Raw genomic sequence first — 23,779 nt, forward strand, 5'->3', positions numbered from 1 at the left:
TGAACGTCTAGATTTTTTTTTATTATTATGGATTTGATGTATCTTCTGAGTGTTGTTACAAAGAGTAGATTTGTCTTTGAGATACAATCTGGCCACTGGGCCAAAAGAGTGCATATGTGATTTAAACATGCTAACTAGAGCTCTAAGGAGTATAAGTTTGGATCCTGAACACGATTTAAATTCTATCTGTCTGTCTAGTTACCTATCTACAGTGCCTTTACTTTTAAGAGATCCCATAAAGGAGTTAAGTAGAAAATAGTTCCCCAATAAATAATTACTTCTCTAAACTGTACATCCCCCCCAGCAAACCATCACCCTCCCCTCCCCAATAGACGGGCACAATCACACCTGGAATAACTTAGGAGGCGCTCCTCCGAAGTTCAACATCTGGTTAATACCCCACTTCACACACCATCTAAAGTGTCTCCACATGGTACCCTACCCAAAGACAGGTTCTCATTGATGTGAAGCCTGGTGGGGAGGTGGGCAGACTGTCCCCAGCTGGGCCCGCATAGCCGAGTTTACATGGGAACTCACGATCCACTCCCCAGCGCACACTCTCCATGAACACAGCAGAAAGAGTTCAACTAAAAGATTTTAAAGCATCAGGAGTTACAATTCCCAGTTGTTGCCAATTATATAGATAAACAGGAATTTACATAATGTACAAGGAGTTTGTGTTTCCAGCTTATTTTGCAGTCACTCCCTAAAGATCCACATTTATTCATGAAAGCAGATATTTAGCCTAATAACCTTGAGCTGGACTCTCCTCAGGGCAGCTCCCTGCAAGGCAGGCTTGGGAGCTCTGACACGAGGCCATCCCCCAGAACCCACAGCTCTTTGCTGTGTGCCCCAGAGTTCAAAACCATCAAGAATGTGTTTTCTCTTGTTTGTCTCACAAATGTCGAGGTTACTTGTCTTCCTTTTCTTCCCGCTTTTGAGATCCATTCTTTTGGTGAGTACCAAGCACAGCTAGACATTTAGCACAGCTAGGACTTGGCCTTGCACCCTCTAACTCGGGCAGGCCTGGCAGGCTGCAGAACAGGGCTACTCCGGCCACATGGGTGTCCTGCATCTTCTAGGAGATGGTCGTATGTTTACTTTTGTAAAGAGCCAGCCTGGTGTCCACTTACTCTCCAAGAGGAGTCATGTCAGAAGCTAGTAAGTAGCTTTCAGAGTTAACATACCTCCCAAACAATTCCCCGTGAAACCGGAGCTGCAGGCATCTGGCCCCCGGGGCACATCTGGGATCATTTTTCCCATTAGGGAAGCTGGGGTCTTTTGGATTTGGGCATTCTTGGGGTAGGGGTATACTGGAAAGTGGGGGCTCTTTGAATGGGTTTTTCTTTCTTTCTCCCACCCCCCCCCCTCAGGTCAATTCCCTCCTTGTCCCTAAAGAGGAAATTTGAACTGTGTAAGTAAGCACAATGGCTCTTTCCTGGAAGGCAGTTGGCAGGCAGGGAGAGGAGGGTGAAGTTCTCTGCAGGAAGCAAGAAGCATTGGTAGCACACAGCTATGGCCGGCGGCCTTTATCTGTCTTTGACTTCAACCTATTTCAAGGAAAGAGAACAAAAGAAAAAAGAGGGGTGTCACTACAGCACAGGCTCTTCCGACTTGAGGGGGTGATTTCTGACCACTCCTCTAGCTGTGTCCTGCTTGGAAGTTCCCCTTCCCAGGGCTGAGCGACTTCAGAGGCTGCACACAAAGGTGTGAAAAGAGCAATAACAGTGGGTGTGGCCACTGGGAGCAATAACAGTGGGTGTGGCCACTGAGAGCAATAACAGTGGGTGTGGCCACTGAGAGCAATAACAGTGGGTGTGGCCACTGGGAGGCCTTCCTTGGCTGTTCAGGCTTCGGTGTGACTCTGGCCATTATTAACTCAAGTCTCGCAGAGAAGCAGGGAGGCTGGCTGGATCAAAGACGTTCCTCTGGCAGAAACTGTCTTCTAAGAACTTTACATGACGTAGAAGGTTCCGGAAGGCTTCTTTGACAGACTCCAGTGGGACTCCTGCCACCAAATTCAACCTCATTTTTGACTGAGTGTGTGGATGGGGTGAGGGGGAAATCACTTCAGGTGTCGTCCCTCAGAACCCCTTCTTTTGGAAACAGGGTCTCTCTCACGGGGACCTGGAGCTTTTTGCTTAGGCTGGGATAGCTGTCCAGAGAGCCTCAGTGAGCAGTTTCTCTGCCACCCCAGCCGTCACTCTCAGGTTTGCACAGTGAGGGCTTGACTGGTCAGACTGTCTCTCCAGCATCTTGATCTCAGCCTTTGATCACGTGACAGAACAGGCATAACAGCATCACGTGACACACAGGCATACCAGCATCATGTGTTTTCTGCACACATCTCCTATGATGGCTGTTCTTTGGATAAGTCCCAGAACATCCGTCCCTCCAGCTCCTCCTGTCTGAAACTCCCCTCCCTCCCGTATCCTGTATCCGTGTATTTCCTTCCTCACCTCTGTGCTAAGGTCACCTGGCTGGTGAGATGGCTCCTGTCTACCCAATCACAAACCACAGCCCCCCCCCCCAGCGCTTTCTATCCTGTTTTCCTGTTCTTGCCTCAGCTTGTAGTGTCTATATTTGTCTGCTGTCTGCTTTCACCACTAACAAACTAAAGAAGACCTATTGCCCCATTCTCCGCATGTCCAGGATAGTGAGGTCCCAGCTTGTAGCAGGTGCATGACAAGTCTCGGCTGAATGAATGCATGCGGAAATGATTTGATGGATAAATAGCTTTAATCACACCATGCTCTTATCAACAGAAGTTTGGTTAGGGTAGAAAAAAAGTGATAAAGAGAGAAAGGAAAGAAAGAAAGGAAGGAGGGAGGGAGGGAGGGAGGGAGGGAGGGAGGGAGGGAGGGAGGAAGAAAGAGGAGGAAGCTGAGTGGGGACCAGCTGGAATCTGGCACATTCTCTCTGAGGACCTGCTGTCTCTCCGACCTCTCTGCTTCCTTCCATTTTCTCTAGACCACTGGAAGTCATCTCGTGAATTTGGGAAACTCCTGTTGCAGGCCTTGCTCTGATCTCCCCTTGGTTATTCCCTGTTGGACCTGAAGCCTTCTCCAGGTTATTATTATAAAAATAAATTACCATCCCATTGCAGATGTGTGGCTGAGCCATTATCAATAATGATTTCTGATTGATAGAATTGTCAAATAAGCCCAGCCTGCTTGCAGGAAGCCCTCAGGATTGCTCATACCAAATATCAACCAAAAATATCCTCAAAAAGACAAAAACAAACAAGCAAAATCAGCACACAACAAACAAACAAACAGAAGCAGCTATTAAAGCAATAACAAAATGAGCTGGAAATGGGGGTGGGGTCTACTGCCCATTGTGGAGAGATAATTTAACAGGGATCACTCTGTTAGAGAAGCAGAGAGCTGTAAGAACGGCAGGTAGCTGGCTTGGCTGTCACCACCCTGGAAGGAAGAGGTGCACAAGGTGTTCCAAAAGCACAGAGGGTTTACTGAGGACCGGAGAGGGGACAATAGCATCAAGAGCTGACAGACCAAAAGGAGCCAGTGTCTATTGGGGGGGACCCCTGGAGCTCTGGAGCCCCAGCTGTCACTCATTGAGACCAGATGCCACCTCTCTTCACCCACCCTGTGCCCCTGAACGAATGCACCCCATCTTCACCTCTGACGTGTGCCTCTGGTCTCCCCCTTCTCTTCTGCAGCTGGTCTCCAGGAATCACTGTGGGGACACAGCAGTTTTTCAGAAATTAGTATTTTCATGTGGTTGGTTTGGGGGTGTCAAATTACGACTTCCTCTTCCCCACCAACAAGCACATTAGTATATTCCCCAAGAACTGAGTTCCAAGCACCTACTGTAGGACTGTGGACTCAGTGGGTGGACGTCTGAGTACCAAACACACCCCTCATATTCATAAAACCCCAGTTGGGAGAACAAAGGAGCAGCAAGCACCAGGCTTTCCAGATGGCAGAGCCCAGCCCTGTGGATACCATGCCCACCCGCTCGACTTTGGGTTCTCTCTACTCAGATTGTTGGGCTCATAAAGGAGGATACACGAGTATCATGGCCAAACCATTCCACCCTTCCTTCAGGCTGATGATAGGCTGTTCTGCCTGTGGGGGCTTGATGAGTCTTCGCTCAGTGTGAAGGGAAAGAGGAGCCAAAAGCTTTCTGTTATCTAAGGAACAGTGGTCCAGGTGGCCACCCCAGGGCAAGTATGGTGGCTTCCACTCAAAATGGACCTATGTGCTTCTCTGTGCAGCTGAGAAGACCATGCAGTTTCAGACTCAGAGAGGAGATTCAGGGGTTACAGAGAAATCAAATGGGTAACCCAGGTCAAGGGGTCCTTTGTGTGAGGTGTTGAGAATATCAACTACTGATTGCTGTTTGCAAAGAAACTCAAAATACACATGGAGATGGGTGGGGCCTTAACTCTTCTGGCTCTTTGTGGAGCTCCAGGCTGCAGAAGCTCTGACCTCTCCTCTGAAAGGCAAGGGCAGTTGAGAACCTGGCCAAGCCACCCTTCACCCACTGTGTGAAGCCCCAGGTTTAGCTTTGCCCCTCAGTGACCTGTACCTAGACATGAGTAGGATTAGAGGGTGTGTCATACCTGTTGATATCTGCGGTGTGCGCACAGAAGAGTGCACAGGCCTTGTCATCTCTTCCCATACAAGCACAGCGCAAGCGTGTTCGTGAAGAAGGCTGGGAGCTGTTTGGAAATGGCCCGGAGGACCTCTTTCCTCGAAGGCTTCCTCTGTAGTTGGACAGTCCATAGGGCACAGTCTGTCTGCAGAGCATGGAGAGACATGAGGAAAGTCTGTCCTGCCACTCCAGGGCAAAGCACCCCACTGTAGTATGCTAGATGGGAACCATCTGGAGGGAACCCAGCATCCAAATGGTTGGCAGAGATGGAAAGACATAGAGGAGGCCCAGGGAAGAACTGATTGCCCCTACAGCCATGCAGAATTGATACACCTCACTGAGGTGCCTGAAGCCAGGCTGCAAGCTCCTCCAGGTACACTGTTGGGTTTCTCTCTGCTGTGGGATGATACTCTTGTAAACTGTAAAGATTTGTCACTTGTATTGGTTTAATTAAACAGTGATTGGCCAGTAGCCGGGCAGGAAGTATAGGTGGGGCAACCAGACTAGGAGAATTCTGGGAAGAGGAAAGGCAGATACACCATTACCAGACAGACACAGAAGAAGCAAGATGAGAATGCCTTACTGAGAAAAGGTACCAAGCCATGTGGCTAAACCCAGACAAAAATTGTGGGTTAGTTAAAGTTATAAGAGCTTGTTAGTAATAAGCCTGAACAATATAGGCCAAACAGTTTATAATTAATATAAACCTCTCAGTGTTTCTTTGGGACTGAATGGCTACGGGACCAGGTGGGACAGAAATTTCTGTCTATATTTCTCTTTTCCAGATCAAACCATGCAGGCTCCTGCATAGCAGGTCATAAGAATCAGCCCAGACCTGTAGCCCATCCCTAGTCCATCTCAGGTAAAATCCTTGCACACATGAGGGCCTGAGTTAAGCTCTCAGAATGCACACAGAGCTGGGTGTGTTGGCATGTGCTTAAACTCCCAATGCTAGGGAGGAGTTAGGACAGGAGGATCCTTGGGGCTTGGTGGCCAGTCAGTCTAACTGTTTAGGCCACTGAGAGAACTGTCCCATAGCAAGGTGGATGACTCTTGAGATTGATGCCTAGGGTTGACACCAGCCTCACAGACACACATACCCATGAGCCACTGGACTTTCCTGCCAAGAACCTGTCCTTCATTTACCCAGTGCTCCTGACAAAGAAATTGGACCTGACCCATGTGCTGGTCCTTGTCTGGGGCCTGACTCGGTGCCAGTAAGGCCTTCCATACCTGAGGCTGACCCTAGCAACTTTAGTGCTCACTGAATGAACTCCAGGGCAGGCCTTGCAGCTGGCACTAGAGAAAATGGGGCAGATGCAATTACAGTTCTTAGAAATCCACCCTGGACCCCAGATGCAGCTTCCTCAAAGAGACAAACACCAGCGGGTATACTCGATGCTCTTGGGGAGCCGTCGCCACTACCTCAGTGGGGCGGCTGAGAACAGAATTCATGGTGGGAAGGTCTTATTGAGCAGCAAAAACTGTCTGAAGTGATCAACCACTTTTGGTTACGGCCGGGATTGGGAGGCGTGTCATCTAGGGCAATAAATGTTTAAATCTGGTTTTAAGAGCGAGCACAGCCCAACCACGGCTCATTCTCTGGAGAAAAAAGACTTCTAGAGTTAAGTGAGAAAAAGTTAAAACCACATGCTTAATTCATTAACGTAACTGAACTTGGTCTGGGGGACACATTACTAAGAATCTGAGAAAACTTATGGGGCCAAATGCCCTTTTCCAGTAAGTCAGGGCCTTCTTGTTCATCCCCGTTTCTCTGAGTCCCACAGAGTATCACCAATTATCCACCTCAAAGGGTGGCCTCGAATCCTCTCTGTGTTTTCAAAATAAAATCAAATTGAATTTCTTTTCCTTAGAAGCACGCGGCTATGAAGGCTTTTGGGGGTCTTGAGGAGAGCCAGGCTGGGTGGCCTGAGGGGACCAGATGCTCACACCAGCAGCCTGCTTCCCTGCTGGCTTGGAGACCTAAGAGAACCTCACCCACCCCCTGGCCCTCTTGCTTTTGCCCCTCGCTACCAAGCACCCTAAGAAGTGGAAAAGCGAGGTTCCCTGCCAACCCAGATAGGCCCAGCTGCTGAGCACTGCACAGGGAGAAGGAAGGTCTTATTGGAACTTGGAGCTTTTCTCAGGAACAGGAGTGGGGGCGGGGAGAAGAATAATGTGGTCATTGTTGTGGCCCGATTTGGCTGAAGGTATATTTTCCCAGTAACAGGGTTACAGTAAATCTCTAAGTGTTGACATTAAAGCAGGTCCTCTGCTTCTTGGTGGAAATCACACATGAGGAATAGCTTGGTCCCATCTCTCCATTGACATGGAGACCTGCAATCCTGAGACGGCTGTCAGTTGACTGTGCACCGGTGTGTCGCAGAGTCACTCAGAGGAAGCCGAACGCTCTGCCTAAACTGTTTTAAAAGTAAGGAAACCAGACAACTGCATGTTTGTTAATAGAGATGTGTTAGCACTTCCCCAGCAGCCTCAAGAAAAGCCATGTGCAAACGCCCCCGACAGCTTCAAAGAGTGTTTACAGAGCTGAGCCCCCTCCCCAGGGGATGGAGGGCTCTTAGGAGCTGGCCAGAGCTCCTTGGCGTGCCCTCTCCAGTGAACATGTTATAGTGTTTGGAACAAAAGTTCAAACATGGAGGCCCACCTACTCCAGATCTAAATAGTAAAAGATTATTGGCCAATTTGATAAATGCTTCTAAGAGTCCTATCCCCCAACCTGGAAAAATGACATTTATAATACCTCAGAATAATAGTCTTGCAGTAGGGACCCAGGTATTCACTAGAGTTCTCAGAAGAAATATGACAAATCAGCACTGACAACCTTCCATCCGGCTCCATCCCACACCAAGGCTGCCTCAGCACTCCCCGGCTGTATCCCAAGATCTGCTGCTCACAGCCTGCCAGCACCTGCCCTGCAGGTTGAATATGTGCCTGGGTCCTTTGTATTCTTAAGTGTCAGACGCTAGATAATGTCCACACAACGCCCTAGAAGGGTCACAGCTCAGAAGATTCAGATAGGGGTATCCCAGGACTCAGAATACAGGGAATGTTGTTTAGAAAGTGTACTTTTTAGTTCAGAGTCTCCTTGCAACGGGTGGAAGATGCATGGCCAAAGGAGGGCCACGGGTGGGCCTCTACATCAGGTCTGGGAGTTTTCTGCCCAGATCTGACTGCCGAAAACCTGCTCCTCATAAACAGAGAGCAGAGCTGGGCGTGGGAGCTAGCGCCTGTACTCCCAGCACTCAGGAGGTGGCGATGGGAGGATGGATGGTCAAGGCTAATCTTGATTACATAACAAGGTTGAGGCCCGGCTTGGGCTATACGACTGTCTGGAAATCAAAGTCAAAGTCAACGAAACAGAGCAGGGAGCTGGCTTTTTACTTCTTCTATACTAGTCCTGGACCTGACTCAAAGCAGAATAAGAACGAGGGAGGAGGGTCACTTCCAGTAGACCTTAACCTCAGCTACACGGACCAGGGTGAGCTCCAGAGTAAGATCTTGTCTCAAGAGAACAACCGCCATAAACACACACACACACACACACACACACACACACACAGAGAGAGAGAGAGAGAGAGAGAGAGAGAGAGAGAGAGAGAGAGAGAAAGCAAATGAACGAAGACATTGATTGAGCCTTTGGTTGATCCCAACTTAACAAGACCAGATTCTTTGCAGATTAATGAGTTCAGTCACGGAAAACACATTTCAAAGAAACGCCACTGGCCAGGATTATTTCAAGTGTGAAATATAGATACACCCATGCCTATAAGAATTCACATGCTACTGGGAGATGAAAATTGATAAAAGAGAAATGTCAAGCATGTATGTTCAGGCATAGAAAGCATACAGAGTGCAGAGAGATTACCTGGTAATTCCATTGTTAAGTTGTAAATTGTTTACACAACCAGTACCCCATCCTCTCAGTATACAAAAGGACTTCCAGGCTTTTGCTGGAATGAGATACTGCATGGGAAAATGTTCAGCAAAGAGTTAGCAGTGGATGAAAATTAGGTCCTTTGATTATTTAATTGGTTTGAGAAGTTGTGCTTCATCTATAGAAAAATTCCACTTATCAGGCCTGTTGTGTTTGCGATGTGTGACTAAGCAATAAAAGAACCAGAAAACCACAGCAACGCCATCCCTGCCTTCTCATTCTGCTCATTCTGGCAGGCAGGTCGGGCACCACCGCCCACCTCACGAGAATCATTTGTGTTACCGCCCTTTGTCACTATCCCCTGAATGAGCAATGTGAACGACTTCATAGCGGAGCCCTGGAAGTGGAATTCAGTTGGCGGAGAGCCCAACTCTGACAGCCTACAGTTGAGCAGGAGGGTGTGAGAAGGCAACTCCTCGAAGACAGGCAGCCCTTGCTTCTGTTGATGTCAGTTGTACCACAGAGGCCCACACAAGAGAAGCAGATGAAGCGATGGATAAACAAAACATTCTCCATCATACCTACATATGCAGTATCCACTGCTCTGTGTGTTTGCGTAATAAATTATCTCTCAACTTATGTACTGAGAACACTCATCATTTAATCAGCGATGAAGATGCCAGAATCTTATTTACCACAGTGTCTTTATTTTTCAAGTTTTCCCAAATGTCATATATAAATGTTATTAAATATTAAACTCCCCAAACGCCTGCATTCAGTCTTCATCTGCAGTGCCACGGCAAATATCCTCCATTCATCTTGCCATGAGAAGTTTTCAAACAAGGAAAATGACCTTAAAACAAAACAAAAGTTTCTGGTTCTGGGTTTTTTCCTAGAGAAATGAGTGAGCTCTGCCCTTCTAACAGTGAAGCTGGTAGCTGCATGGGACGTGTAAGGATGGGCACAGACACAACAAGGGGACAGCTGGGAATCGGCAGACGGGCATCACCTGCTGAGTTCAAACCCATCAGGGAAGTGGATCAGATGAAAAAGAAACAGCATTCTTCGCTTCCCCACTGAACGGCATTTAGCAGCACGTGCTGGAGAAGGGTCTGGGCAAGCATATTAAAGCAGACAGAAGGGCCTGCATATGAAGAAAGGATTCACATTCAGGCTAGCATACTGGCATGGTCAGCCGCCTCCATCCAACAGTGTGCTGCTCACCTTCTCTTCCACAACTCGGGGTTATCTGGGAAGCAGCCCCACATGCCTTGAGCTGGTGCAAAAAAGCAGCCCACTCAACCCCGGGCTATAGTACTTGCAATAAGTTTCTGCTTGGTTATTGCAGATATGGCTATAGTGAGCATCTCCTGGGCTAGTGGCTTCCCTCAAAACGTGAAGCCAGCCAGGCAGAGAAACACTGACAAAATTTGTGCCTATTATTATTTTGTTATATAAACAGAGTTGTTGTTTTACGTTAAGAAAAAAAAAAGAAGAAACCCAAGTTCTGGTTGAACGTCTCCCCAACAGTATAGAATGCTCATTCTACTCTCGGGAGATGTGTCAAATTCACGATCTGTCTCCTTTGGTTCATGTATTCTCTTCTGAAACAGGCAAGAAAAGACAATGGGGTAACCCAGCATGCAGTTCCCAGTGCTTTGGGGAGCATGCTGGCACCAAAAGGAGAAATCAATGGTTCCCAGTAGCTGTGGGTGGTCAGGGGACAGCAGCATCACTCACTCCTGCTTCCCAAGCTCCAGAGAAACCCCATCTGAGGTCCTCGTGTGCTGTCTAGCCATGGCTCAGTTTTGGATTCCAGCAAAGTCTTCTTTAGACGGAGCCACTTGCCCATCATCTTAAACCTTCAGGCAAGGATGGTGGTGACTTCCATCTTATTTACTAGCTCTGAAACACTAGTCAGTTAGAACTGTGTTCTCTTCAGTGTGGCAAGATGTGCAAGTGCCAGAGAACAGCTCTCATCATGTCAATAAACATCTATTAGATGCCTACTGTGTACAAAGGCATGGGATGGGGGAAGACAGCCTTGGAGATAGAAGCCTCGCTACCAACGATGGGACGTAGAAACTTCTCCATCCAGAGCCTGGGGCTCATATCAGGACTTCCTGTCTCCTTGAATCCAGTTTCCCATGTTCCTTTGGGGACTCATCCCTCCAGCTACCTGCCTCAGTTTCCCCTGCCGTTCCTCAGATGAGCCACCCAGTCTCTCTCCCAAAATTCCTAATGACGGGGCACAAGGTCAAAAGGCATTGTGGGGCTGCTCCGTGCCAGGTGGCTCTACCCAATGAGCTTGGACGCTATCCTTAAGAGTTGGCAATCATACTCTTGGGTATGACAGGAAGGCCAACTCTCCAGGCAGAGACGTTTTGCACTGCACCAATAAACTAAAGAATTAGGACAAAAGCAACAAACTGAGCTGGCTGAAGTCCTTTCTTTCCATCTGTGCCATGGTAAAATGGCAAGTTTGATGTGCCATCCTTGAGCAGGTGGAAGCAAACACACTACCTGCCTCCATCCCTCCGCCCAGAGCCCAGCTCCAGACAATTGGTTGAACCAATTGGGAGGCTTGAGGTTTTCTTGCCTCCTTCCTTGCTTGCTCGTCAAGCTTTTACAGAAGTCTGCTATGGGTCAGGCCTTACGCCACACAGCCCACAGGGTGGCCTTCCAACCTCTAAGGATAAAATGGCACAGGAAACCTACATTCCACATGTCCTCAGTCCCCAAGCAGGAAACACGCATGTGCAGTTGCTGGCTACATAGGATCTCATCCACACCTTTTGTTTCATAAACATGGGGGCAGAAAACTGGCCACCTGCAGCTTCCTTTGCTTCCGCTGCAGATCAACGTTGAAAAAGCCCATGGCAGAGTCCTTCCAGCCCCCTGGAAGAGCTAAAGACTATGGAGATTGCAGAGCTATGAGACACCAAGGGTCCCATGCTGGGATTGATGGGTGACTTCTAAGGCAATTCTAAACAATGGTTATGACTATTGAGCACTGATCCCTCACCATCAGTTCTGAGACTGGCAGGCATATCTTCTTCTGGAGGTATGGTATCCTTGGGGACTAGCCTTGACACTATCTCCTGGGGTCAAAACAGCAGAACTTTGTCCAGCTGAGTCACTGACTGTGTCTGCCTGGTCACCTCTGCACACTATCATAAGGTCTCAATAACAAGTGTCTGCTCCGTGAAGAGGGTGATGTCTCCACTATGTCACTAACTGTACAGAATGCCTTCCTGGCTGAGTAGGTTTCTACTGTTTTGGTCCTACGTCCACCATTTTAGGAGATATGCTTAATCCCCTTCCCCATGTTGGGAACTGAACTAGGGCCTTATGCAACTAGAAAAATGCTCTACCACTGAGCCAACTCTTCCACCATGGCTCTATGCTTTCTTTTCCCTATTATTACTAAGTTGCCTACTCTGGCCTTCAACTCATTGGATCACTTTTAATTTCCAATCCCCTCATCTCAGCTGTCCAAGAAGCTGAGATGACTGCCATGCAATGCCAAGATGTGGTAATTAATCTTAATTGTCAACTTTATTGGATTGCAAAACCCTAGGGGATTAGTGGTCAGAAGGTTCTGACCTAATCAAAGGATTAAGCCCTGGCTGGAGTCATAGCATGATGGCGTCCCTGAGAGTAGATATAAAGTATTAGAAGTATGTCACTGAGCCCTGCAGGGGCGGCTGAGGCGGGTAATCCCAGCACTCAGGAGGCAGAGGCAGGTGGATCTTCAAGTTCCAGGCCAGCCTGGTCTACAGAGTGAGTTCCAGGACAGTCAAGGCTACAAGAAAAACCCTGTCTTGAAAAAAACAAAACAAAACAAAATGAAAAGGAGGGGAGGAGAAGGAACAGGAGGAGGAGGGAGGTTACTGCAGAGAGGTGTGTCCCTTCCCATGAACAAAACCAATCTCTCCTCCTCTTCATGTTAGTGATTGTTCTTGATGTGTTCCAATAGTGGACAAGAGCCAGCTAAGGAAGGAGACGTTGGTTTAGGGTCACCATTCGGGAACACAGACTATCACAGCGGGCAGGGCTCCACAGCAGGAGCAGGCGGCAGCTAGCACATCCTACTTGCAGGCAGGAAGCAGTGAGGGGTGAACACTGCTGCTCAGCTCATTTTCCCTTTTCATATTCAGCCCAGGACCCCAGCCTATGGGTTGGTGCTGCTCATATTTAGGGAACGTGTACCCACCTGCAAACTCCCTCAGACACGCAACAACTTTCTCCACTAGACTAGCTGCTTCTGGATCATCCAGTTGACAGACAATATGAATCACCACACCTTCTAAAGTTGTTTTAGATGGTTGCTATGGCGACGGTAAGGCAAACCATTAGTGATAAGAGGGGTCTCCTTGGGAGAAGTGTGATCTTCAGATTGCTCCACCTCAGGGTAACTAGAGGGACGAGGCGTGAGCCTGACTGGAAGTGGCCCTCAGTAGGAGACTCTAGGCAATCTGATGACTCTCTGAGATCCTAGGTGAGTTTCTTCATTGCTGGAGGGCCTGAGAAGTGGCGCGTTGTTTGGCTCCTTAGAAAGGCCCACCTAGCTCCACATCCCACCTGGGTCTTTTCAAGAACTCTTGCCGCTACACAAGCATCATCAATGGACCCATCTCCAGAGAAAGCCCTAGAATGTGACTCCAAAGCAACCACAACTCAGCATTATCTCCTCCCCACCGCCCACCACTCTGAGAAGTTCCCAGGATCTTACCAACCATATTTAGAATGCTTTTACCCAATTGGGCCTTAGAAAAACAAATAAGCAAAACCCAAAGCCACAGAAACCATCAGCTCCCAGTTCACCGGGACACAGAACCAGCTCTCGCTTCTTCACACAGAGCGTCTGAGGAATAGAGGAGATAGGAACACACGCTGGCATGTTTATGGGGAAGCTTAAGAGTTAAGGCTTTGCTCTGCCCTGAAAAGTCAAGAGAAATAAAGTAGGTAGAAAATAAGACATCTAAAGAGGCCTGGAGTAGCCAGCTTCCCCTCCACTGTACGAACAAAGGCATTAAAGGAGCTAGAGTTTCTCAGGCCCCACCATCCTAATTGACCATGGCTATCTCCAAGTCAGATGTAGGCACGAGACCTGGCTTCATTACAATTTTATGCAAAGCTGTAGACAGATGGGGCTCAAAATAGCTGCCAGACGTGGAGCCAGTGGAGGTAAAACGGAGCAGGTATTGGAAGGAGAGGTCCCCGTAGAGGGGGTTTTCAAAAACGCTGACACTGTCACTTCTCCCTTTAAACCACCCACGGGATGTGAATGGTGCCCACCCAGCCGCTTTCCAGGAGAGTCCATGTCAGGACAGAAAAGGTGACCTGGCTTCCTTAACAACATCTCACTGATGACAAGGTCTTGCTTGTGGCCTGTCCCAGTGGCATCATGCGGTGCCAATAAATCCAATACTTCCCTCAAGCTAAAAATACTGGGTCCCTGTTAGAGACAGACAAGAGACACACAGAGAAATCAGGTCTGTGTTCTCAGTCGCTTCTGTCTTTCGGCAAAGCAATTTTCCATCCCCTACCCTCCATAGGCCATTTGTCCCTCTGGCCACCCTTGTCTCTGGGCATCTGGAGCAGACTAGGAAACAAATGTGTCTCTGGTTTTTAGCTTACTGGGTCGGGATACAGGACTCTGAGCCGAAGAGCCTGTCCCAGTCACGGCTTATTAGAGCCTTTTGCTAAGTCAGCCTCAGAAGGCCGTAAAGAAGGGCAGGCTGAGTACTGCCAAGTTCTACAAGAACTCTTGGCTTTTAGAGTCTGTGCCAGGGCTGAGGCAGATGTAGCAGGACGGTCCTGCCCTGATGGTTTATGCTAGGAAGACCTGGGAACTGCTGGGAATTTAACCTCCTCAACTGTGCCTAGGTAAGCAACCTGTTCCTACAGCAACCATCACTCATCACATCCGGCCATTCTGCAAGCCAGTTCTCCCTTTGAGCACAGCTGAGAGGCATAGGTGTTTGCACCCATGTAGGTATGTTGAGCATGCATGCATGCACATGTGAGTTTTTGCATGGATGTGTTTCTCATGGATGTGTTTCACACCCATGGTACTCACAGGGAACAGGAGTGGGTCATTTTCTCAAGTGACATAGAACTGAGTAGGGGTTCCGCAGGGGCTCCTGCAGTGTGGAATGGACCCTCTAACAGCTCCCCAGCAGATGTGCTGAGAGCCTAGGGTGCAGCTCGGACTGAGAGCTGGAATGTTGAAGTCAGGCGGGTCCCAGCCACGGCTGTGGAACCTCCTTGAAGAAAGCATTGTTTACCTCCCGGCTTCCTTTGTTTTAATTTGTAGGAATAAGCCACACCAGAGATGTCAGGGACTTGCAAAGGCCTTCAGATTTAAGGCCAAGATACTAGATGCGACGCCCCTTTCATCTAGCAGAAATCCAAAAGCTCCCTTGGGGTCACACAGGGTCACAACCTCTTACCAGTCTTTCTTGCTTCAAATCAAGCTGCCTATGAGTTTCAGGCAGGGTTCAGCGGCATTCCAGCCTGGCCTGACTTTGCTTCCAGGCATCTCTCATCCTCCTTGACTCAAGGGCTTTCAGTCAGTGGGAACTCAAGGAAAGGTCACCTTGAGGGGCAGACCTTTGCAACCTACTTGGAAACTGAAACCCAAGGTTTTCAAGAAAGGCGTATTTCTGTCAATGATCTAAGAACTAAGTTATTCAAACTCACACTGACATGCAAGGTGTTAGACTCCCGAGGAGGAGGTGGAAACAGATGCGTGGAAAAACACAAGCTCAGGAGTGGGAGCAACTGGGAGTAGTCAGAACCTTGATCCTGGCCTCACTGCATCTGGCTGGCGTCATTTTCTACACAATCTTCTTGAAAGCACACCATGGAGTTATTTCGGAGCATCCCCGTGTACATAACCTTCTCAGCATAACTTCTGGTGACCCCTGGTCCCTTGTACCTGCTTCAGGGCCTGGGTCTGGAGTGAGATTGAGAACAGAGTTCTCAACCCTGGGGGTTGTCAGCTACAAATCCCTTCTTGGGAGTCCACTAGACTCTCCCAGGTAAGAAGGCAGGCCTATCTTCCTTTCAACTCCCCATGAGATTTAATGGAGAGACTCCAAACAGAGCCTTCACCTTGCCCTGGGCAAGGTGCCACCTACTGTGCCAAGGGAGCCTGTCCTGGGGACCTCAGGGAGCACTGTGCCCCAGTCCCCAAGCCTTTTGATTATTTACCAAGAACAAAGAGGAGCAACAGGAAATAACAGGAGAGGGTGGAACAAAAATCCCTTCCCACCTGCAACAACCTTTGGCCACAGGTGTCTTTATGGTGCCTGCTTATCAGCCACTGAGACAGCCAGACACGCCTTCTCCCAAGGTCTGGAAACCTTTCTGCTAACTGGACAGCAAAGCAGACTGGGAGCAAAGCCTCCGGAAGTGCTGCAGGTCTGAGAGAGACAGAGAGTAGACACTTACTGGTAGGTACTCCAGGCCAAGAGAGAGATCAAGGTTAGATGGTCCAAGAAGTCGACTTCCCTAGCACTTGAGAAAGAATTGTCTAGTCATTGATGCCTTCCAAGCATGGGATGGGAACTAGCAAGACAGCCACACCATGGAGAGGTGTGTCTGTACTGATGGCTACATTTTCAAGACCTTGCATGTGACCAGCTCAACGCACGGTGCTGACCAGTCCCCAGACACTTGTACTGGTCATTTCACACACTCTTCACTCTCTAAATGCCATGAGTCTTTCACCCAAAGTTCATAAGAATCTGGACAGCAAGGAAGGATGGATTCAAGCAAACCCACTCTCTTCTCTGCAGACCCTTAGTGAAAGCAGTAGGCAGTGAGGAGCGGGTCGGGGCATGGCCTTAGAGAGTAAATGCACATGAAGCAATAGTCGGAAGAAAGAAAATCCCACTCAGAGGATAGAGCCAGTGGGCTATCCCAGCATCTCCATCATCAGGTTTAACCCCCCGGTATGGCAGGCATGCATAGTACCATCTCTGAGGGCCCACTCAGGGCTCTTGAAGGCTAACAAAATAAAATGGAGGGCATGGGATGGACCCACGATTTGTGCTTTTGCTTATACATTTCTTCATATCTATAATAATAATCCTGCAAAGAGCCAGATGTGTTATCCCAAAGAGTCATGTATTTGGATCAACATCACTATTGCAAAGAATAAAAACAGCCAGAGATGAGAGCCTTGTCCCAGAGCCCACCCCACTGCCATGGTGACATGGCACCCATAAAGGCGTTTCTTGGGAAGGGGAGATGTCTCAGTCATGAAGCAGTACACGCCTGAAGTACTGAGTTTGGATCTCCTGAACCCACATAAAAAGTCGGGCATAGTGGTGTTGTGTCCATAATTTCAGCGTTGAGAAGATAAAGACAGGGGGACCCCTAGAAGCTGCTGGGTGGGCACCCTAACTTAATCTGTGAGCCCCAGGCCCAGTGAGAGACTCTGTCTCAAAAACTAATGTGGAGAATGCCTGAGGACAACACACAATGTTGACCTTTGGCCTCCACTTCCATGACACATGTAGGCATACACATATGAACACACACACACACACACACACACACACACACATCAAATGCATGGATGAAAGGGTTCGTTACAGCCCAGAAGAGAAGCCTGTGCTGGGAAAGGTGAACAGAGGGAGTCTGGTAGGGCAGATCCAAAAGCCACACACCTGCCCTTAGTGTCCCTGTAACTCCAGGAAATGACCCAGCCTCCTGCAAACTCTGGAGGACACACACTACACATAGTCGGGTAGCTCTCACAAAGTGGTGTGTGACCAATCCACACTGCCACTGTCATCAGGACTAGTCGGTCACTCATTCCATGTTCCCAACACCAGAGAGGCAGTTCTGTCTCAGATAAATGCATCTCCAGAACCAATCCCACCAGGGCTGGCTCACAGAATAGGGGGACTTTTATTGGGATCCCCAGAACTCATGAGGGGAAATACAGCTGGCTCCAGTCTGCAGGAAAATGTGGCCCCTGACCCACAGGCTCCATTAGGATCTTCTAACAGTCGGGCAGACTCTCTGAGAAGCCTGCTAAAATGCCCTTCTTGTAGAACAGAGATGGTAAAATTGGGGTTTGTGATTCTATGTGGTAGAAGACCTTCAAATGCAAGTTCAAATGTGGTACTAACTGTTATTATTATCAGTCTACCCTTTGCTTCTTAGGGGAAGGAAAGAACCCAAAACAAATGTCATACCTGCGGGATTAAGTCAGCGTGGCATGCTTTGGCAAAGGTTGGGCAGCAGGCTAGATGTCTTTAGGAGATGTTAGTTGGAGTAACTCAGGGAGACCCCCTTGGTCACTGCCCCACCGCTGGAAGCAGAATCTGCACCCAACAGAGAGGAAACAGAGAGCTGATGGCCCCTCCTACCATACAGAGAAGATGGCCAGGACTCAAGGGCAAGGCTCTGCTGCTAGAGTCTGCCCGCGAGCGAGTGAGCGGGAGATCAGAGTTACCAGTCTTTCCACGACAGCAGTCACGATTCCCAACGGCTTGCCCCATTCTTTCCATAAATACATTCCTGCTTGTCAGCCATGTGGCTCAGATTTTTGTTTGGGAAACATGGTAGCCATCACAGCCTCACAGGGCCTCCCTCAGATGTCCCTAGGGGATTAACAGATGGTAGGTCCCCTGGCGCAGAGTTGGGGAAGCACACATTGGGCTCTTTGCTGGGTGTCTTTGACTGCTCTGTTGCTATTTGTAGGACTGGTTTACAGTCAGCTATCCACCTCAGAAGAAAACTGCCTCGTGGGGCATGTTAGATCCAATGTCTCAAGAGGGTTAATTGTGTTTCAATGCCCAGTTGCTGAGTCAAGCACCGGTCTAGAAGCTGATGTGAAGGTCCTTTTCAGATGTCATTATCACTTTCATAGTACCCTCTGAGCCAGCAGATTGCCTCCCACAACCTAGATAGGCCTCATCTCACCAGCAGCGCAAGAGTCAAGAGGGAGGTTCCCTACCGAAGATGGAAGTTTGAGTCCAGGTTCCCTTTGGTCTCCAGTCTGTGTCACCACCTCTCACTGGAATTTCCAGCAATGGGTAGCCTTCAGCTGGGATCACCTAAGAGTATTTTCTTTGTCTCTACATGGTGACACATATAAACCCTATTGCTTCCGTCTCTCTGGTGAGACCTGAATGGTACAATCCCCCCCGCCTTGAAGATAGGATATGTGTACTTTAAGTACACATATGCAGGGAAGCCCCAAGCATGCAAGCGTGTACACACGTGACATCCCATGCATCCCCCTCCCGACTCCCTATCTAAGGCTTTTGAAATTTCAAGGACAAGATGGGATGGGTTTTCTTTGGTTTGAATTTTGTCTCTGTCTTTGTTGGCAACATTCGAATTGCTTGTAGCTTGTAGGGAGTTGGGGTTCCTCACACGGCCAAGACAAGTTTTCGGAGGATGTTACTGTGCCATCTGTTAGTTATGATCTCAGGTGCCAAAAAGCGCAACTGCGAAAGGGAGAATGTGCTTCTCTTTGGGGCTGTGGGCTTTGCCGGAGAGCACAGGAGAGTTATGTGTAAGGAAGGCACTGGGAAAGACAGGCACCTCCACAGTGCAGTGACGTGCAGGGTCTCTGAAGAGGGCCACACACACTAGACAAAGAGACCTCCTGGGAGAGAGAAAGCCCTTCAGACCACAGTCACAGCAACAGTTAAAGGGAGGAAACACAACCGGGTTCAGGGTTTATCTAAAAGTCAGCCAACATGGATGGAGCATCTATGCTGAGAGCTGCCGGAAGAGGCTGATTAGGCTCAGGGTGTGAGAAACATGGGAGAACCAGAGAATCTCAGATCTTCTTGGGAGAGTAAAGGTCCGTTGGGCCTAAACTAGCATTAGCTTTCCATGAAGACGTGGAATGGGGCTCGATGGCCACTTCGAACATCACTCCTGCAGAGTGTCGGATGTAGAACCAAGCCTACTCTCAACATGATCCTCATGGTCCTCACTGGTGCCCTTCAAAGACAAAGGCAGAGGGTGAACTTGATCTCCATGCAATGGAGCAGGCAGGAAGAGGAAGACCACAAAGAAGCAGAAACACCCAAAGTCTAAGTCCTTAGCTTAGGAGCAAGGAACAAGGCTCCTCCTTTAACCTGAGCAGTCAGCCACAAGGACCAAGAGCAACCATATCCTGGTGGGGGCATCTGGAGAATGAGATGAGGTCTGCTTAGCACAGGGCTAATGTGAGAGGGAGGGCTGAGGCTGGGGGATGGGGAGTAGATATGTGTGTGCCAGTCAGTACCTTTTCAGACGCTCCCATTCCACTGGAGGCCCGCTGAACTCTTTTTCTCTCATAGAAACCTTAGTCCAAGCATTTTAAAGAGAGAAAATGGATCTACTTAATGGAAGTAAGGAGAGAAGGATGGGAATGAAGAGAGAGAAAGGGAGGGGGGAGAGAGGGAAGGAGGGGGAGGGGGAGAGAGAGAGAGAGAGAGAGAGAGAGAGAGAGAGAGAGAGAATGCACGCACAATGCAGGAAGAGAATAAGGCTATCCAGGAATCATCTCCCTGCTAACATATGTATCTTGTTTGAATTCTAAGCCCTCAAGTCTGGCAACTGTCATTTTTCTTTCCCAAGAGGTTGAATGGGACACCAGGACACTGGGTTCACCCCTTTCTCCCCACTGCTTAAAGTAAAACAAGGTGGGGGAAGAAAGGGAGAGATCAACCAGACACCCAGAGACACTCCTCAGGTGGCTGTCCTAGCAAAGACAAAAGACCCAGAGCTTAGTTTCTCACCTCACAAGACAGTTCACAATTCCAACACGGGACCTTAAATATCTCTGGTGTTTACAGAGCCTCTGGACATGTCCCAGTCCCCACTTCCTGCCCAAGGAGTGCTCAGGGGTCTTGAAGACAGGCAGAAATCTAAGGTGTTTTCCAATTCCTGACTCCACCTTGTCTGACCCTTACTGCTGAGTTTCTTCTTTCTCCTACGGGACTCCAGCTAAGACCAGAACCCAGGGCTGCTATTGATTGCCAAGTGTCCCCATTTCTTTGGTGCTGATTGCCTAGTGTCCCCATTTCTGTGGTGCTCATTTGGTGGAACCATGATGGCAGATGGTTAGGAGTCAAGGAAAACAATGGTCAGGGGACTAGTGGTTCTAAGAAGGAAGGAGTCTGAGGCTCGGAGAACCAAAATCAATCTATAACTGTCCAAGATGCATCCTTGTTAGCCTCCCATCTCCCCATGGTGGACTGACAGTTTGTCCAAGGGCCTCATCAGACACAAAAGGAGAGTAAATGATGCTGTTGGTGTCATCTACAGAACTGGTGGGACCCAGGAAGCTCTTGGTCCAGCAAAGGACAACGGGATTCAATACAGCAGCAGCCATGATTAGACAAACCCAGGGTTCACCTGAGCCCAGGACCTATGCAGGGTGGCTAAACCAACTCTGTCCGCCACTCAAAGTGAGGGAGATTTCAGACCTACCTGGATGTGGTTAGAGATCTTGCCACCAGGTTCAAAAGACACTGAATCCCACAGGGACCCTCTCTCCTGTGCATGGTATCATTGGAATTCTAGGTGGGTGAGTGGCTCCTCAAGGCCACTTCCCACAGATCTCTGAGAGGATGGGGCTTTGGAGAAAGGGAGCCATGAAGAACAGTCAGTGGCCTTTCTAGGCTGAGGGTTTGCACCCAGTCATCCCCCAGCTCCCAGACTAGAATCCTTAGGCAGGTTTGAGTAGAAGTCCCTGGAAATGCAGAGAACACCCAAGGAACTGACTTTAGCAGCATCCAGACCAAGTCTAAGATGCGAGCAACGCAAGAGAGGAAGCCTGGAGATGGTGGCTGGAGCAAGGTCAGGCCACCTACCAGCTTACAAGATGCATTTTAGTGTAGCAAGATCCCAGAGGTTCAGTGCGAGTGGAAGACAAGACGGCCAGACCCTCCCCCCCCCAACGGGAAAGGTGCTCCTCACCAAAGGTTGCCCTAGACTGCATCAGCACCCTACTCCTGGGTCCTTGTAGAGTTTAAGAGATTTTAAGAGTGGACAGAGGGGCCCTCTGTGGCCATGGCTGTTGACTCTGGGGTCAGCCCTGGAGAAGGGCAGTCCTGTGAGGCTCATGTGTCGCTCTGGCTTGACTTCCAAGACCAGCAGGGAAGGAAGAAACCATTGGATGCCATCCGGGTCTGCCAAGCCCACCTTCCTGCTCTCCCCTGTGCCCCAGGTTGTTCTCAGAGACTTCCAAGGAGGGTTAAGAGCAAGGCTCAGTCCACTTAGCTCCCCCCCAGGACTGGAACTCAGACACTTCTCAGGCATCCAAAGCCCCTGCCTAGCTCCCTGCCCACCACATCTCAAACCCAGGATTGAGTTTCTCTGGGGCTAGGTCCTCAGAGGAAAGGTGAGTCACCCTTGACCTGTGATAGGACCTATGGTGGCTGGAAACACTGCAAGATTTGAACTCTGCATCACGGCAGATTCAGGGGTCTAAGGTGGGCTGAGGGCCATGCAAAGAACCTGACACCTCCGGTCTGGCACAGAGCCACGCTCCCTCCCCCAGGCCAACTCACTCGGGGGTGTTGATCCAGATGATGTCCAGGTGGCAGTAGTAGACACACTCCTTGTCCTTATATGTGAAGCATGTGCACCGCCGGGGTCGGGGGTGTGCAGGGGTCCCCTGAGCTTCCTGCTCCCCAGACCTGCCGAGTCCCCGTTCCGGACCAGCACTTCCAGGACTTCTAGGCTGTGCAGCTGTTGGGGCCACAGTCTCTTCACAGTTCCCCTCTGAGCCAGCTTCAGAGGGGTCCTGGGACACGCTGGTTCTGCCAGAGCCCCCAGGCTGGGGGCAAGGCACAAATCCTGCAGGAGGCAGATTGAAGGGTTCCTAAATTGCTTAGCACCCACTACCCCTACGACCCCCCTTCGCACCCCACAAACCGGAATGAGAATCAACCAAACTTCTGCAAAGTCTAGGGCTGGTTGCATTTCCCCTGCAGCCTCCAAACTAAGTCAAATGCCTAGGAAAGTTTACAAAGCTCTCTGCAAACTCAGAAAGAAACAAAAAACTTGAGTTATTTTCAGTCCCTGTGAAGTCTGAAAACTATTTGCTCTTGCTGGTGAAAACACGATTTATTTATTTATTTTTTTATTTTGTGTAGTCTCTGAAAAGTGCCCAAAGTGTCGTAGACTGAAAGCCCCAGACTTAGTGGACGTAATCATTGTGTCTTCAGGCCCCTCTGCCCGTCCCTGGGAGACTTGAGGGTGAAGAGTCAGGCTCCACTTAGCTTTCCCGCAGCACAGACCCGCGCCTGGCTTCCTTTTGTGTGCACTCCCGCGTGGAGAGGCGCGCCGCCCCGCCCCTCCCGCTTACCTGCAGCGGAGGTCACTGTGAGCCCGAGAAGGAGCCACAGCCCCGGCTCCATGAACCCTGGTCAGGCGCGGGAGCACCGGGCCTGGAGGGTGGCCGCTCTCGAAAGGGCACTGGGACCGGGTACAGCTTTGTAGTCCTGCCTCTGCCTGAGCTGCGCGTCCCAGCAAAGAGTTAGTTGACTGCGGCGGTCACGAACTTTCAGAGCGCGCTGCCCATCCCTGCGCAGGGCTGGACGGCTGTGGCTTTTTCTGGCTCCCGCACCACCCCCTTCGCCTCCCCGCCCCTCCGAGGGGCTGGAGCTGCCGCGTCGGGCCTTTGAACCCGGGGCGCACGGGGGTCGTTTTCCAAGCGCAGTGGGGGAAGCCGACCAGAGGCGCATTTGCCCCAGGCGCACCCAGAGCTAGCGAGAGGCGGGGACGCCGCGCTCCCCGTGGGTGGAGTAGGGTGGGGGCCCCCGAACAGCTGCACGAAGGCCACCCTCTGCCCCTGCGCACCCTGGTCACTTACACTCAGATTCACACGTGCAACACCCTCCCCAGCCCAAAGCAACCCTACCCCACACCAAGAGTTCCAAGAGCATGAAAGAGCTGCACAGAAGGGCTACAGGCTTCTTGTTTGTTTGAAATCAGTCTGCGGGAAAGACCTGTTCACCAGTGGCTTACCCTTGCTGAGGCCTATTTGCTACTCGCCAAGGCTTTGAGTGTACTTTACACTTCTGATTCATGGGTGCTCAGCCAGCTCCCTGGCGGCTGAAAGTTCCGGTGGCAGATGGGGCAGTGGGACCAGAGCAAAGTTAGGAAGATTCCATTGAACCTGAGGTAGCATCCCAAGGAGTTGCATTTCCTCACTACCCATTCAGCGAGGAGGGGCAGGTGCCTCAACTGCCCACAGGTGGCTAACTTCTCAGGACACTGCCCCTCTAC

At 49.8% G+C, this 23,779-nt stretch overlaps 1 protein-coding gene across 1 annotated transcript; it reads right to left on the reverse strand.

The window, feature by feature from the left end:
- Positions 1–329: 329 nt before the first annotated feature.
- Positions 330–23,242, reverse strand: Edn3 (endothelin 3). The gene is made up of 5 exons (XM_057781322.1): positions 22,857–23,242; positions 22,057–22,345; positions 4,589–4,765; positions 3,643–3,699; positions 330–1,550 (listed from the first exon to the last, which is right to left on the reverse strand). The coding sequence occupies exons 1-5, from the start codon at positions 22,906–22,908 to the stop codon at positions 1,514–1,516; spliced, it is 612 nt and encodes a 203-aa protein (XP_057637305.1). The 5' UTR covers positions 22,909–23,242; the 3' UTR covers positions 330–1,513.
- Positions 23,243–23,779: the final 537 nt, after the last annotated feature.

This window comes from Chionomys nivalis, chromosome 9, assembly GCF_950005125.1.
Source record: "Chionomys nivalis chromosome 9, mChiNiv1.1, whole genome shotgun sequence".
NCBI lineage: Eukaryota > Metazoa > Chordata > Mammalia > Rodentia > Cricetidae > Chionomys > Chionomys nivalis.

What these genes read in the sequence shown, in the direction of transcription:
- Edn3 (XM_057781322.1), bottom strand. Translation starts at nt 22,908, where the DNA reads ATGGAGCCGGGGCTGTGGCTCCTTCTCGGGCTCACAGTGACCTCCGCT. An exon ending in CACACCGCAGATATCAACAG is followed by an intron (nt 3,700 to 4,588) that starts GTATGACACACC and finishes GTGTCCCCACAG; the next exon opens with TGATTCCTGGAGACCAGCTG. An exon ending in ACCAGAGGCACACGTCAGAG is followed by an intron (nt 1,551 to 3,642) that starts GTGAAGATGGGG and finishes TCCTTGAAATAG; the next exon opens with GTTGAAGTCAAAGACAGATA.